General features: G+C 49.5%; 1 protein-coding gene across 2 annotated transcripts in view; it reads left to right on the forward strand.

The window, feature by feature from the left end:
• The window catches only part of REEP1 (receptor accessory protein 1), a 103,511-nt gene that overhangs the window by 78,334 nt on the left and 8,889 nt on the right, over positions 1–16,288 (forward strand). The window contains exons 6-7 of one of the 2 annotated variants that reach the window (XM_045979901.1): positions 11,381–11,558; positions 15,516–15,551. In XM_045979901.1, the coding sequence (XP_045835857.1) occupies positions 11,381–11,558; positions 15,516–15,551 (214 nt within the window). The remainder of the gene's footprint in view (positions 1–11,380; positions 11,559–15,515; positions 15,552–16,288) is intronic. The other variant, XM_045979900.1, reaches the window with a different exon arrangement.

Here is a 16,288-nt window from a genome sequence, read left to right on the forward strand (position 1 = left end):
GCTTACAACGTCACCCTCATTTCTCCAACGTCTTCCCTGGTCCAGCCCCACTTTCACGCTATGACTCTGTTTCCCCAATTTGCCAGCCAGAACTCACTTTGCCTGCAGTTATAGTCATGGTCAACAGCCACCAAGATAGAGCCAGGCCTTGGTTACAGTCCTACCATCTGAACAGTTGGGCACAAGACACAGAGCGACAAATTATAGTGTTTCCCACTCATTTTTTAAATCCCCACTCAATTTTGCCTTGAAAATAAAACTCTACAGAACAGTTCATTATAGTTTTTTTTTTTTTTTTTTTTTAAAGTCCTCTCTCAATTATCCTTATCTTTTATCCATCGCTGGTTTTTCTAAACCTCTTGCTTGGAAAAAATACTGCTTTCAATCCACCAAGAAACTTTATTTTTGGAACCAGAAGCTCATTCCCAGAAGCTCATAAGATTAGTGACTTGGGGCTTCTGGCCAGACTGGAGTTGTTTCCTGCCGTTCTTTTTTTTTTTTTTTTTTTTGCTTCCCTAGCTACCTTTGTATACTAATTAGTTGTAAACTACCTGTTTACAATTAATCGGAGGGCAGGTATTGATTTCCCTTTTATAAAACTTCCCTGTGTGGGCTCCTGCTCAGAAGATTCTTCCCAGAAAGAAGAAAAGACTGCTGTCCCCTTCAGGTCCCCGTGTCTCACTTCACTGTCACACCCTCCAAGTAGCTGAGGAGCATTCCCCAGCCACTGTGCTAGGGTTACATCAAGTTAGCCTTCTTCCTTCTGTTTTAGCCAAGGACAGTGTGACATAAAATTAATATTTAGAATTCACCACGGCAACCGGTGTTAAACACGAAGATTATCTAAACTATTACGGACAACCCGCTGAAAAAGTCTGGAAGTATTGCCTGCCCTCTAGGTCTCCCAAACAAATGGACTCACATCCCAGATGAGCTTTCCGCAACTTGTCAGAGCAGAACCACTCAAGACTTCCCGCCAGAGCGGGTCTACCGTCTTGGCCTTCGTCACGCAACAGCCCATCTTCCTGAATTCCTCTTCTCTGCTGTTTCTACCAAAGCTGCTGCCTGTCACCTCACTGCACCTGGTAGTTGGCCAGGGAGAGGACAACCAACCAAAGACACAGAGCCACCAGTCTGCTGAAGAGGAAGGGCTAGGAACTCATGCAGATGTCTCTTGCCGCCTCCCTGTTCTAGGTTTCCCTGTGGAGGCCATATGCAGCCAGAGGTCTAAGTGGGAAGGAAAAGCCTGCCCACTTACCTGGTCTCCAAGAGGAGGTCTGAGAAAGCATTTTCGAGATCACCTGTGAGCAGGAAGGAGCTGCTTAGCTGTGGTGATGTGGCACCTTCTTGGTTTCCTCCTCCTCCCTGATTCTACTCTCCTGCTCACTCTGTTCGTCCTCCCGTAGCCGCCCCCCGCCCCCAGTGCTGCATGGGATTTCTCCAGAACCCCACCTCATTCTCCTCTCCCTCCCAGGATCATCTCATTCTTTCCCTCACCTTCAGCTGTCCCTTAATGCACCGGTTCTCAGATAGACTTCTCTGCCAGGGGCTCAAGGACAGTGTTTCTGATTCTCTGCTGAACCTCTCCTCCCCTTGGCTCCTTGATACCTTTAGTCAGCATTTCATTAACCCTGAATCCGCCCTCCTCTTGTGTCCCATCTCTCTGATGACAATGAAATCACCATCCACCCTCTCAGGCCTTCAGGCTCCAGATCTCAGTCATCTTTGATGTCCTCCTTTTTCCCAATTACTCTTCAAGTCCTGCCCATTTGGCATCCCTTCCCTTCTTCCAGACCTTCTTCCCCACTCTCTTCCTCAGGGCTTGGACTATTGCAGTAGCCGCGCAGGTAGTCCCTACTCCTCTCCCTTCCTCTTTGAGCCCTGATCCCAGCTCTTCCACCTTGTCTGATTTCTCCTTACCTTTCTGGCTCCTCTTGTACTATACTCGCAGCACCATCTTCTGTCCTATTCCAGAAATAGCAACTCTGTGTGCTATTTCTAGACTTTTCTCTTTCCTGCCTCTCCTCCCCTCGGCCTTCATCTGTCCCCATTGCCACCTGTTTGAAATCCTGTCCATCTTTTAAGGTCAAAAGCCACCTTCTCCTTGGAAACCTCTTCTGATTCCAGGTGGAACTGTTCTCTTGTGTCTTGGTCACCATATGGCACTCTATTGTGATCATTATAATTACGTCTTATCTAGTAGGTGCTCAGTCAATGTTAAAGGAATGAAGGGCTGTTGTACATATTTTTAGCTGTTTCAGCTAATAGAGCAAAGCTTCACATCACGGGTGGGTCAGGGAGGTAAGCAGAACCAAATTAAAAACCCCAGCTCCCACACTTATAGCTTCACCTCTGTACGTCTCAGTTTTTTCATCTGCAACATGGGCATGACCATAGTGCTTGCCATAAAACATCTATGGGACAGTGTACCTAGAAACTTCACAGAATGCAGAGCTCATACTACATGCTTCATGAAGGTTGCATATTACTCACTTCTCCTGTATGTTGGTTTCATCTTGAAGCTGATCGTCATTCTGTTGAGCAGAATAAAAGAAACAACAGATGCTGGCATTGGGAAGCTATTTACAATTCAGACTCTTCTGGAGAGGAAGCTGAGTTTCCCTCTCATGTGGATCTAGACTCTCCCCATCTTTTCTCTAAGGTGTGGTAGTGAACACAGTATCATGGTGCTACCTGGGCTCTTATCCCAGTTGGCCTTGCCTGCACTGGGTCTCCCCAGGGCAAGCCCTCCAGCCCTCAAGTTCAGGTCCCTCATTGCTCTCCGCCTGACTTTCCATACCATTGTTTCCTTCTCCTCTTCGTGCCTGGGGGAGTGGGTCCCTGGGTTCAGCTTACAACAGTGAGCACCTGCCCTCCTCCAAGAGAGAAGGAGTGTCAAACCTGTGGGTTACTAGAGCAGACAGAGGACTTAGATGCCATCTTTGCCCCTCCCCCCTTACTTCACAGGACTAGACACTGAGGCCTGGGTGTTGAGTGGCTCACCCAGGGTCACACAGATGGGATGCGCCAAACTGTGCAGAATGAGACTGTCTAGTTCCCAGTCCATAGTTCCCTGCATCACTGTAAGCACCCCAGGCCCCTCCCCAAACCCTCTACTCCACCCCCCCCCCCCACCCACACACACACACGCCGGGCTGCCAGTTCCTGACCATTAGTGCTTGGGGTACATCACCAGTCCCCGAGAACCCATGGCTGAGTCACCGAGAGAGGACTGTCTGCCACTGAGAATTTTAGAGTCATTCACAGCCCTGGATATTTCTTGGGCTGTCTGCATGCTCCTTTTGACCATTTTAGTATCAGACATCCTTCGGAATGAAGAAGGCACGTTTATTTGTCAAAGGCGGCCAGCAAATGGCACTAAGGCAGGCTCCCTCTTTGCCCTGAGGCAAGGCTGGGGCAACACTTAAATGCGGGATATGGTGCGGACTAGGCTGAAGGAGTTTGGATCACAGATACATGTTACTGTAAGATCTAGTTCCTTTAAAGCTTCATCGCTTATGATACTGTGGGCATATTTGCAAATGTACTGTAGCTCTACTTCTCACTAACGGTGGAACACATGGGTCTTTGGGGATGCTGTCCCCCCACCTCCCTCCGACCCTAGTCCTTTCTCTCCCTCATTGTCCTTTGGCAACATCCCTCCCCTATCCCCTCCACCCCCCCCCACCCGCCCAGGAAGAGGGATCTGCTACCACATCAGCCTCCCCTCAGAGCCTCTGGCTCTCCAAGGAGGAAGCAGACAAGCGGCCCTGGCTTCACTCAGGTTTGAGCTCTCACACGAGTCTGAGACTCAAGACCGCTACCAGGTGTCAGCCAGCTGCCCCCTCTCCCTCCTCTGAAAGTCGGCCCCACACTGTGTCATCTTTGTCATTTGCTACCTGTGTGCATTTGTGCCTAGAGGCCCTGGGCTAGACTGTGAGCTCCTTGGGAGTAGGAATCCCATATCGTGTTTCATATTCATCTTTGTTCCTCTGTGGGGGCTTCACACGGAGCTTTGGAAACACTCCCTCTGCATCCGCTGCGAATGGAGGAAGGAAGAAAGTTGAGTGAGTGAATGAGAGAGCGAGTGTCCTAGGTGAAGACAGCGTGGCGCCCTTCAACCCTGTTTTGTAGGCTTGGTGCCCATGGCTTTTTTTCTTTTCCCCTTTGTCAGGTGGCTCGACTCTTTCATTTTGTCTCCTCTTTGGACCTCAGAGAAGGGCAGGTAACCCCGTGGAGAGGTGTGACTAACTCCAAACAGATCCAGTCGGGTGGAGAGGCCAGCAGCCCCCTCCACCCACCAGCCCATGGTCTGGATCCGAGCAAGGTGTTTCTTCTCCCGACACCTGTGTGTGTATGTGTGTGTTAATCCCAGAGCCAGTCCCTCTTCGGTGTCCTTCCAGAGCCTCTTTTTTGTGTTAATTTGGTAGCATCTAACATGTGATTAACTTACTTGGGTTTTTTTTTTTTTCTTTGTTTAATGCCTGGAGAATGTTGAATTTGATAATTGATGCTATTGTGGGAGAAATCCTGTCTCTTTCTTTCTTTCTCCTTTGATTGTTAATCTGATGTTATGTCACAGTCAAGGCCCCCCATCTCCATCCAGCATGTTGAAAAGGAGCCTGTTTGGCATTGATGTGAAGCATGTGTAGCTAGAAGGGTTAACTCTGTCCGCGAAGTGGGTAGCTCTTTAGAAGGAGGCACTAACTCGTTCTGAATAACCAGTGGGAAATGTGGTTATGCTGGTGGCTTTCTTATCAATTGCCTGGCTCACTAAAACCTGTTGTCTTTATTCTCTTTGTCATTCGTTACAAGCATTCGATATCTGGGAAGGCTCTGCTGGAGCCTTCCCCTGTGACTTGGTGTGTCCCTCTGGAAAAGAGGACCTCATCAAGGGCTTGCAGCCAAGCTTAGCTGCTGTGCTGAGCCCGGGCTCTGTGGGCCCTAATGACAGGCATCCTGTTAACGGTAAATTGTTTTACTTGGAATGCCAGATTATTAAAGGTCTGGGTTTTCCAGGAACACCACCCCCCTCCCCCAACTAGGAAAAACATCAAAACGGCCCTTCGCTGGCTCGGTCAGTAGAGCATGCAACTCTTGATCTCAGAGTCATGAGTTTAAGCCTCACATTAGGGGTAGAGTTTACTTTAAATTTTTTTTTCTTTTTTAAAAACATCAAAACATACAGAATTTGGTGTGTGTTAGCAAAGTGGCTTTCTCATTCCTTACCAGCTGAGGAAGAAAGTAAAGATCTCAGATTAATAGAAAGTTCAGTGACACAGTTTACCTCTTCAAGTCCAATTTCCTAAAGAGTTTTAGCCAAAAAAAAAAAAAAAAAAAAAAAAAAAAAAAAAAAAAAATTTAAAGAATCAGGAATGGATTACCCTCCCTTGTCCCCAGGTACATCTGTAGGATTTCTGGGGGTTCTAGAACCCCCAGGCCATGCTGTGTTGATGTGTCCAGAAAGCACTGGTGGGTCTGTGAAAACAAACAACAGGTAAAGAAAGAACAATAACAAAGCTGGGTAGACTTGCTTTTGACACCATAGCGAATGAGAGGTCAGGAGGGCAACAGATTATAAGTCAGATTTGTTCTTGTAGAAGGATGAGTATGTCTCCCTTCCCAGTCCCATGATGGGGGGCTGTGGAGAGGGTCTTCCAGAGGCAGGTTGGTAAGGACACTACTGGCATGTCGTATGATAGCCCCAGAACAGGCTCAGATGTACTCAGAGTAGGCTGACCTTGGTTCATGAAAGGGCTCTGGCATTCTACGCTTTTCTATGGCTCATATTCTGAACTGAGTGTTGGCTGGGGAGGAAATTGATACAGGACTTTAAACAACACACACACATACATGCTAGACTCTATTCCACCATCAGAGTTACTATGGGAGACCCAACATTTATTTTAGAGATTTTCAAATAATTCTAGAAACGCTTATTTTGGAATTGCAATCAGAGCCAGTTAATGAACCACAGAAGAGGGTCATAGATTCTTGAACTCAGAGTTTCGTAGTTCAAAGGAAATCTTGTTCAGTGTTTTAACTTCCCAATGAGGTTGCAAGGCTGAGAAGGACCAATGTGGCTTGGTCAAAGCCCCTCATAGCAGAGTTGAGACTAGGCTCTCAGAGCTGGACAGCGAATGCATTGCAGTGTCCAGAGCCACCACTTCTTCCTTCTCTGTTCTCATTTGTTTATTCAAAAAAAAAAAAAAAAAAAAAGGTTCCGTGTCATTCTTTTTTGGTCTAGATGGCATTTGTCAGCATCCTGCAAGCCCTGTATTTACAAAAATGGGATCCTCAAGGTGAACTTGGGAAAGTTCTATGAGTGTTTCTGAAAATGAAGTAGTAATGATTTCTGCAAGGTAATACACGTTTATGGTATAAAGTCCTAAAAGCACAAAAGAGGGCATGCAGTAAAGAGTAGGTCGCACCCCTGCCGCTGTCCTCCACCCGCCAGCTGTTCTGGAAGAAACCTGTGGCCTTTTAGCAGGCCCTTCCACCAAAGCGTTCATTTGGGCACTAACCCAGTGTGAAGGTGGTACCCGTGTGTCCTTAGCATCTCATCTGGCATGGAATAAAGTGGCAGCTCGGGGTGGTGGCTGACTAAGAAATCTACTTCTTCCACTTGGCCTGCGTCTTCACCCACGCACATCCTCCAAGGCCAGCTCACGTGCAGTCTCCTGTGGGGAGCCTGGCCTCTCTGATATTTGCACCCTCCAGCCCTCCAGCATTTCTCCTATACTCCTTGAGGACAGAGCTAGAGTCCCTGCCCAGCTGGGGGCTCCTTCAGGGGCTGGACGGTGGCCCCTTGACCCCATGCACTGGGTGGAGGCGGGGATTTCCTGTTGCTGCCCCTTACTGAGGGGATTGCTGGGTAAACGGCCGCATGTTCCTTCATTCAGCTCCTTGACCCCTAATGTGTATCAGGTGACAGACACCAAGGCTGTACTAGTAAATGAAATGGACGGTCTGGAAGGCAAGACAAACCCAAAAACAATAGCAATAGTTAAATATAATAGTGTGAGGTGCTACAGAGGATCCCAGATGGCCCTGAGCACCCAGTCAGGGAGCTTGAGATGGCCAGAGAAAACTTTGTGGAGACGTGCAGCCATATTGCATTGAGCTTAAAATGCTGTGGTTTCTAAGATACATTGTTATCTTTTTTTTAAAAAAAAGATTTTATTTATTTATTTGACAGAGAGAGAGATCACAAGTAGGCAGAGAGGCAGGCAGAGAGAGAGGAGGAAGCAGGCTCCCTGCTGAGCAGAGAGCCCGACGAGGGGCTCAATCCCAGAACCCTGAGATCATGACCTGAGCCGAAGGCAGAGGCTTAACCCACTGAGCCACCCAGGCACCCTAATACATTGTTATCTTATAAGGAAGAACATATCTCCAATTAAATTAGGACAGAAAGCTTTTTACTTCTACTTATCCAAAGCACTCTCTTAGACTTGTTTGGACATCAAATCTTCACTTTTGTACACACATTAAAAGGAACCTAGAAGCACGATCGGTTGGTTGAGGTCTTCCTAACCTCACTTTTTTACTTTCTGAGTCTGACTCCTCTGAATCACTTTTCCCCTGAGCTCCTCTGTATCCATTTACGACCACGCCATATCACTCTCTGCCTTCCGGAGCACTGGTGGTTCAGAGCTCTTGTCTCTGGGACTTTTATCCATGCTGCTGCTACCCATTCTGCCAGGTTGGATGCTGCCACTTTCTTGATCTTACCAGAGGTCTCTGTGGAATGTGCTTCAGACAACTGGGACCCATATTTCTTCTTTGGGTGGTTCTTGACGGTTTGTGAGTTGAACACTCAGTTCAGTTCGGGTGTCCAGTCCGTGCCATGGGGAATGACAACCAAATGCATTCCTATGTAGGCAATGACAGTGATGTCAAGGCAACGATAATTTTAAGACACACTCCTGTATCAATGATGAAAAAAGAATATATGTCTTGAAATTGATGAAAATCATTTATAGGAAGTCTGGGCGCAAGAGAGGGCTGTCATTATTCTGGAGGGGGAGTGATGTCGAGGCTCTGGATGGATGTTTCTGTGAGTCTCTTAGTCACAAAATGGCAGCTCCACCAGGCTCAGAGGCAGAAAACAGGGAGCGGGGTTGGGCCTGTCTTCTCTTAGCACAAGAAAGTTCCTCTCCCAGAAATTCCTTAGCAGATTTCTCCTTCCATTGGGCAGAATTGGATCACATAGCCCTCCATCGTTACAAGGGAGATTGGGGAATGAATCTGGGTATTTTTTCCACCATGTCAAGAATGGGGTGGGGGATGATTTTGGATGGCCAACTAACAGTATACCCCACTGTGAGCAAATTCATTTGAAATACAGTGAGTTAACCTGAAACACTGTAGGACTTCTCAGAGGCTTTAATATGGTAATATGGCTCATTGAATTATGGAGAATATGGTATTAAGCCTTTTTAAAAAAAGATTTTATTTATTTATTTGAGAGAGAGATGGAGAGGGAGAGAGAGCATGAGAGGGGGAACAACAGAGGGAGAAGCCAGACCCCCCACCCCCAGCCTGCTGAGCAAGGGAACCCAATGTGGGTCTCGATCCTGGAACTCCAGGATCATGACTTGAACTCAACAAACTGAGCCACCCAGGTGCCCCTGGTATTAAGCTTTAACAAACTTAGGGGATCCAACTTAATTTTCCCAAAATAGGGAGCCCAATTTTGTGGGATACCAGTGAACAACTCTTGGCTGTTCCCAGAATAATAAAATGGAGGTTCTCCAGAGAAGAGCCCAAGTGGCAGGGTGGATTGGGGTTTGTGGAAAGTGAATGGGAATGAGGTTTGGAGAGGAGTCTGAACGGGGCTGAGAGGTTTACAAATGAGAGCACCATATCAATTCCTGGCCATTTATTTGGGCTTGGGTCATGAAGCCCCTCTGTGTCCTTTTGGCTGGGTGTAGTCTTTTCATTTTTTTATTCCAACAGCAATTTGTGTGTTTCAGGAGGCAGTATCATCATCAACACCGTCGTCATCACCATCATCATAACTGGCATTTTTTGAACACTTACTAGGCATTGGGCTTTGTAATGGATATTGTATGGGCATAATCTCATGTAACCCTCACCGTATCCCGCCATGTGGATGCTCCTTGGCAGAGGAGAATATTGAGGTGGGGAGGGGTTAAGGTCACCCAGCGATCCGTGATAGGACTGTAATTAGACTCTAGGTCTGACTCTAGAACTCTTGTTCTTCATCCTCGCTTACAGAACCTTCTGGTCCGGCAGCTCTGTGTGGTTATTTGTACATTTGTCTTTTTATATTTCGTCTGAAATTGAGTTGTATTGTTGGTGTTTCCTAATAACACCTAGCACAGTGTCTTGCCCAGAGAACGTCCTTGATAAATTGTTTCTTGTTGGACAAAAGTAACTGAACAGGAGGAAGACTGAAAGCAAGCCAGTGAATGGTCTTCCTGGGCGTGAAACTAACACTGAATTATTGCATTATCTGTAACAATATTTCCCCCCTTCTTTTCAGAATCCATTTTTGTTCTTCAGTCCTCTCATTTTCTCTGAGTTCTCGATGTCACCTAAAATGCTTCCAGGTGAAATAATCGTGGGTCGTTGGCTGATAACTCTTGGAGGAGATTATAGTGGGCAGCTAGTCCCACCTGGTTTTCATGGCACAGACCACCCAGCTGTTCATGTCTAGAAGGTGACCCCTTGGCCGCCATTGTACAGAGTGGTATCTGAGGCTAACAGGGGGATTTCCATCTCTTCTTAACATCAGACTCCCCTTTGCCTGGATATACAGTTCTAATTTTATTTTTATTAAAATAGTTTTCTTTTTTGTTGTTAGTTTCCTAGAGACATTTTTTATATCTTTGGTAGGTTGAGAACTGGTCTTTTTCATATTTTCATGCTCGTTGTTTTACTCTGACGTTTCTTCTAGACCTGTCTGCAAGCGCCTTTTGTTTCCCACCTTCGCCCTAATGAACTCATTCTGCATTTGCTCCTTTTTGTAACTGGCTCTTTGACTAGTCACTTCTGTGGACTGCTCTGCTTTGCTGGCCATTTTCATTTTTTTTTTTTTTCTTTATTCTCCTCAAGTGAAATGAAAAAAGTCCTCCAAACCCTCTGCCATGTTGAAAGCATCCCGCTAAACCGTTGTGGTCCCTGTTTGTTTCATCCATCCCGCCCCCAAACCAGAGCCCTCTCATTAGCTGTTCCCACTGATTTTGTGCTTACTTGTTGGTTCTGTTCCATCTGTTGTGCCTTATTGTTCCCAAGGCCTCCAGCCCTCTAGAACCACTCTTTCCTTCCTTATCCAAGTAGAATATCTTCTCCCCTACCCCCTGCGGTCCCTTGCCCCTGTGGGAAGTCTATAGGCCCTCCAGTATTTCTGACGACGCCCACCTTCATCCATTTGCCTGGTGGTTACTGGCCGTCTCCTTCTCTTCAAATCCCAACCCCATTCTCAGTATCCCCATTCTCCTACCAGACCCTGGCCTCCCTCTCAGGTCCTTCTCCCCCAAACACAAGCTCCCTCTCCAGCCCCTGAGGTGCCCCTGGGGCAATACCGCTCTCCCTGAGCCTTTGCTGTGATCCTTTTCACTCTGACACAGATTCTCTCAACCAGACAGCAAGGACCTTCCCTTTCATAAGTATAATGGGTTGGTCTTGCTTTCCTAAACAAAAGAACAATTTTCCCCTGAGATGAATTCTGTGACTCTCTCAGAATATGAAATGGTTATAGTCAGCAGGGCTTTTTTTTTTTTTTTTAATATCATTTCCCCCCCTTCCTGATTCATTGCCTTTTGTGTATTTTATGAAGCTCAGATGCTAGAGTGGAAGGAAATGCACCTCATAAACAGCAACATGAACAGATAAGAGAAATCGCTGTTGTCAAACATTTTAAAAAAACACGGGCTGAATTTTATTTCCCTGGAAAAGAGGAAGTCCCAAGCACACAGATTATTAGATTTTGCTCTTTCTGACCAGATCCTTGTGTCCTGGGAACTGAGCAAAATGTGACTACATAAGGATTTTTATTCATGTAAAGCCAGAGAAGCGGCAACGGCAGGCAGCCGTCCTTTCCTCCGCCCGGAGTCTGTCTCTGCTTCTAGCTCACCCTGTGATGTGGGCGTCTGAAGGAGAGGAAGGAGCCAGGAGCCAGAGGAACAATTGCTGGGGCCCACAGAAAGCCCTGGAACATTCTAGACCTTGACCCTCTCGGTGCTTCCAGCAAGTACACCAGGCCCCGGGCCCTCTGCAGGGCCATTCCCGCTCTTGAGTTCCACCTGGCTGAGTGCCAGAAGCCCCCTGTGTGGTGTCTGCCCACCCCCTGCCCCACAGCCTGTGCTGTGTGGGGCAGGCCTCTGACCTGGGCCCCCTTCTGTGTTGTCTCCAGGGGCAGGGTGCCTTATCAGAGAGACTTCGCAGCTTCAGCATGCAGGACCTCACCACCATCAGGGGTGACGGTGCCCCTACTCCCGCCAGCCCCCCACCACCGGGATCCGGGCGAGCCACCGGCAAACACGGCCAGCCCAAGATGTCCAGGAGCGCTTCTGAGAGTGCTAGCAGCTCAGGTAGGTGTCATTTCCCTCTTCCCCCTTTCCAGTTCAGAGGCCTTGTTTTTGTTGCCAGCGGCCCAGTCCACACCACGTGGCATATAACCCGGCATTGCCGTCCACATAGATGTCCATCAGATCATGCCAGGCTGGCTGAGAGGCAGAGCACCACTCAGGCCAGCATGGGAGGCTGGCCTGGGGACTCTGATCAGGGGGCAGGATTAGACCACCTGCACCAAAGGGTCTTGCCTGCTCCATCTGATGATCTGAGGGTTTGGGGGTGGTTGGGGAATAGTGCCTGAACCAAGCCTGGAGGCCATGGGCACAGCTGGCCCTCAGCCAAGGCAGCTTTTTCCCCCTCTTTTCCTCTCTGATCCAGCACTCCCAGGAGGGCTTACCTGCACCTGAATGTCTCCTCCTCCCCACCCAGAGCTTACGGTTCCTGTGGTCCCTTTTCCCTGGCTGAATGTCTCCTGTACTCCCTCACTCCACCATCTCCTCCCAGCCCTGAGCCCCCATTCACCACGCACACCCTCAGCCACTATGTGCCAAGGGCCACACTAGCTCCGAGGTCTGATTCCTGCAGAGGCCACGGCTTTAGGGAAACCCCACCTGTATCCCCAGTGTCTCAGGTTGCTTGTATTAGCATTGACGTTAAACATGCAGAGTCCTGCATCCATGTCCGGAGGGGTCAGCAAGTCTGGGACAAGACTCACATACGTGATGGTGTTGAGGTACAGCCAAATTCAGAACCCACAGGTGTCTGACCTATTAGTGGGTTTCAGGCTTATTGAGGGGGGGCATGGGTTGGGAGCTTATAAGGGGGTAGGGCACTGGGCCAGGACTCATATCTTCCCAGGCCATTTCTTGGGGAGCTTCCATGACCCTTGGCTCTCAAGGGCTGAGCACGGCCGGGTTAATGGTGAAGAGGGTACAGGGGCCAGTCCCGGATTGCCAGCTCGACTCCTCACCCTTGGTGGGAAATCGAGCCTCACAGATGGGAAACGGACCACCCTTTTGGAGCCTTGGTCTGTGACATATGCCTGGTAGCAGCCCTGCTCTTGAACACAGAGCAGGGCCCTGACCCTGTGCTGTGAGGTGCAGCCAAGCCTCAGGGACCCCACCTGACTTTGGGAGTCATGGACAGGTTTGGGAACAAAGGGGCCCTGCGGCTGCCCTAGGAATAAAGACTCATGTGCCCTGCCAGGGAGAGGGGAACAGCTCAGAGCCAGGCCCGGTGTCCATCAGTTTCCTCCCTTCTGAGGAAGAGTCCACTTTACCCTGGCCCCGGGTGTGAAGATTGTGACTTTCCTCCAAGATTCTTGGAAGGAAGACGGTTTAACTCCGGCGGGGTTGGGAATGTTGAAGCTTGGCCGTAGGGGTGAGGATCATCTTGGGTCGGGGGTTATCTCCTAAGTGAACCTTCCCCCAGGAGAGTTCAGAATGGAATCCCAGAAGGACAGTGGGCAGGGACCTCAGGATCATTCAGTATGACCTTCGGTTTTTACCGATGAAGAGACAGAGTTCCAGGGAAGGGAACGGTAACCACTGACTGGAACTCTACTGACTGGCGTTCTCCTGGGCCTCCTGACTCCTGGGCCAGTGCCCTCCAGGTGCTTACCCCTCCACCATCTAGATGTCCTCGAGCATATCCAGCTTCTGACCTACTGGGCACTGTCTCAGAAAGAGGGCTAGAAACTGGAATTAGGGATCACCTCCACCTTCAGTTTGCTCATGGGCTACAGAACCTCAAAGAAAACTGTTATTCGGAAGAAAAACAGTTTTTTTTCCTCTGGGAGGCTCAGAGGGCAGAGCAAGAACCTATGGGATAAAGTTGGATAAAGTCCCAAGGGGGCAGCTGCTTACTACCTTGTGACCTGGGCTCAGGTTCCCTATCTGTACACGAGGGATGACAACACCCACTTGTAGGGGTGTCTTGAGGATTCAAATAAGATAATCCGTGCAAGAATGCTTAGGATCATGCTCGACATTTTATGTAGTAGCTGCTGTTGTTTCTGTTGTTATCTAACCCATCCATGAAAACACTTTCTAATGGGAAAGTGTCCAGGAGACAAATGAGCTGCATTGAGAGGTCCCTGACATCGGAAGGGACCAAACCAAAGTTGGATGGTCATGTACTGAGGCTCTAAGAAGGTCTTCCTGCTTTGGCTAGCAGGTGGGCCTTGGCGGCCCCACCGTCCCTTGCCCTCTAAGATTCTATGTTGTCATTATAAAGTGAACCAAGTAGAAGAAGTAGGTTCAGAGAGGTCATGTACAGTGCCAAGGCCACCCAGGACCAGATCCAGGCGTCCTGCCTAGACTGCTCCTTGGTGGATGGTTCAGGGCAGCCTCAGAACGTGGGAAAGGGAGAAGTCTGGTAAGGGCAGAAGGCAATGGGAAACATGTGCCCGGCTTCGACCGTTTTCCCAGACCAGCACTAGATAGATGGGATGCTCTGTCTCGGTGCTGGTCCTGCCGCCTCCCATTAGCTGTGATGCACTCTGTGGCATGCCGGGACACAGGCTGAGCCTGTGGAGCTCCCAGAGAAGCAGAGAACCTACGATGCTACCGCAGGATGCCGCCTGCTCTCCCTGCTGCTCCCCTCAGCCACAGCACCTGTGATTCCAGGGGGCAGAGGAGGGAGGTGCTGACCCAGCAGGAAGGGCAGGGACCATGTGGCACTCACTCCAGCTGTCCTGGGGCCTAAAATAAAAGTCCTCTCAGGAAGAGAGACAGGTGAAAGATGACCCGGGGCCTGGGCATGCGGCAAAAGCACCCAGATCAGAGGCCCCAGAGCAGTTGGGGATCGAGGTGCCTTGAAGGAAGTCTGGCAGAGGAGGCCCAGCTACGAAGGGCTCCCTCCTGGCCTCATGGGCCTTGGACACTGGGCGTGGTCGGGTGGGGCCAGCATCTGGACTCCCATTCCGGCAGGGTGACCGTGGGCCTGCGAAGAGCAGCAGCACAGTGTGAGCAAGGCAGACATTGTCAGGCACTTGCCACATTGTTCTCATTGGGCCTCCGACCCCTTCTCGAAATGATACCCCAGGCGGTCACTACTGCAGAATTCGACCTGGGCACGGAAGACAAGCACAGTTCCCTCAAGTGCTCTCCTCTGAGAAGAGGGTACTGTAATCCCTGCACAGCCTATGTCTTAGGGTTGGGAGGAGAGCACACAGAATTTGCCAAGCCCGGACAGCTAGCAGCTGTTGAAGGCAGCCTGACAGCCGACAGGTAAGAGGCGGTGGCTGGACCCCATGGAGATGTGTGCAGCTGTGGGAGGCAGCATCTCAATGTTCATCCACGCGGATCTCGAAACACAATGCCTAGTGATAAAAGGACAAAACAGAGTGAGATAATATGGAACAGTGTATGTAAAATAAAAATACATATCCCTGGTGTGAAATAATAATACAGACTTTCCAGGAACACATTGCCTTCCCTACAGAATTTTGTTAGACACCATTTATTAAAAGCTTGACATTGAACCCCAGGAGGGGTGCAGAGGGTATTGAAAGAATGATCCTTGCCTTCCATGATTTTGGAGACACTCAGCATGTATTTAGTAAGCACCTACTGTATACCAAGGCCCAGTTGGGCACCGAGACCAGAGGAGTTTGCAAAGCAACAGTCAAGTGACTGACACTAAGCACTCCAGAAAGCCAGAGGTCAGTCTGAGAAGGTTTCCTGGAGGCCATTCTGAACTGGAAGGCATCAAGAGCAGGGATGTGGGGGCAGGTGCAGTGGGAATTATTTTTTGAAGGACTTAAGGACTGGCCTCTGTGGGCCAGGCATGAGTATTTTCTAGCCCCTGAGAAGAAGCGGAATCTGGAATGATCTCCTCCCACCACCTTGGTGTCTCTACAGAGACGCATAGTCCTGGGACCCCTATATTGAACCGACTGGGGCCTCCCCGCTTGCCTGGGGCTGGTTCCTGTCGAGTGAGGGTATCACTGATGATGTCCCCCATCCCCACAGTGTGTACCTGCTGCTCCACCTGCAGGACCCGGAAAGGTGAGTAAGCAGCCAGCCTCTGTGCAGTGTGCTGGGCTCTGGCCTCCGGCGCAGGTTCTAACCAGAAGCTGGCGCCTGACCCTGGGGCTCCCTTCCAGCTGCACAGTCTGTGAGGAATTCAGGAGGTTAACTCCCTGAAATAACAAACCTGGGTTATCTTACAGTGTGTGCAGGCTAGGAATTCAGGAGCAGCTGAACTGAGGGGGTTCCAGGTCAGGGTCTATGAAGAGTTGTAGTCAGGATACTGGCAGGGGCTGTAGTCATCGGAAGGCTTGACTGAGCTTTGAGGATCTGCTTCTAAGATGACTCTCTCATGGCTCCCAGCTGCAGGCTCGGGTCTTACCACATGGGTCTCTCTGGGGCTGCCTGAGCGTGCTTACAACATAGCAGCTGGCTTCACCTGGAGTGAGTGATCCGGTAGAGAGAGGACACACGGGAGGCCGCAGTAGGTTTTAGGACCTAGTCTTTGAAGTCACACGCCACCACCTCTGTCTTCTTCTGTTTGTTGGGAGAGAGTCATTAGGTCCAGTCCCCACTCAAGGGGAGGGGAATTAATCTCCACCTCTTGAAGGGAGGTGTATCAAAGAATGTGTGGAGATCTTCTGAGACCACTGCAGGGCCATATTTCCTGGTTCTCTGTGATGAGGACACGGGAACTTACCCTGGTCCTTGGAAGTGACAGAGCCCCGTAGCTCCAGGGGTCTTGGTCCAGGTGCAGCCAAGGGAGCCCTGGCCCT

The sequence above is a fragment of the Meles meles genome, chromosome 15 (genome assembly GCF_922984935.1).
Source record: "Meles meles chromosome 15, mMelMel3.1 paternal haplotype, whole genome shotgun sequence".
Lineage (NCBI taxonomy): Eukaryota > Metazoa > Chordata > Mammalia > Carnivora > Mustelidae > Meles > Meles meles.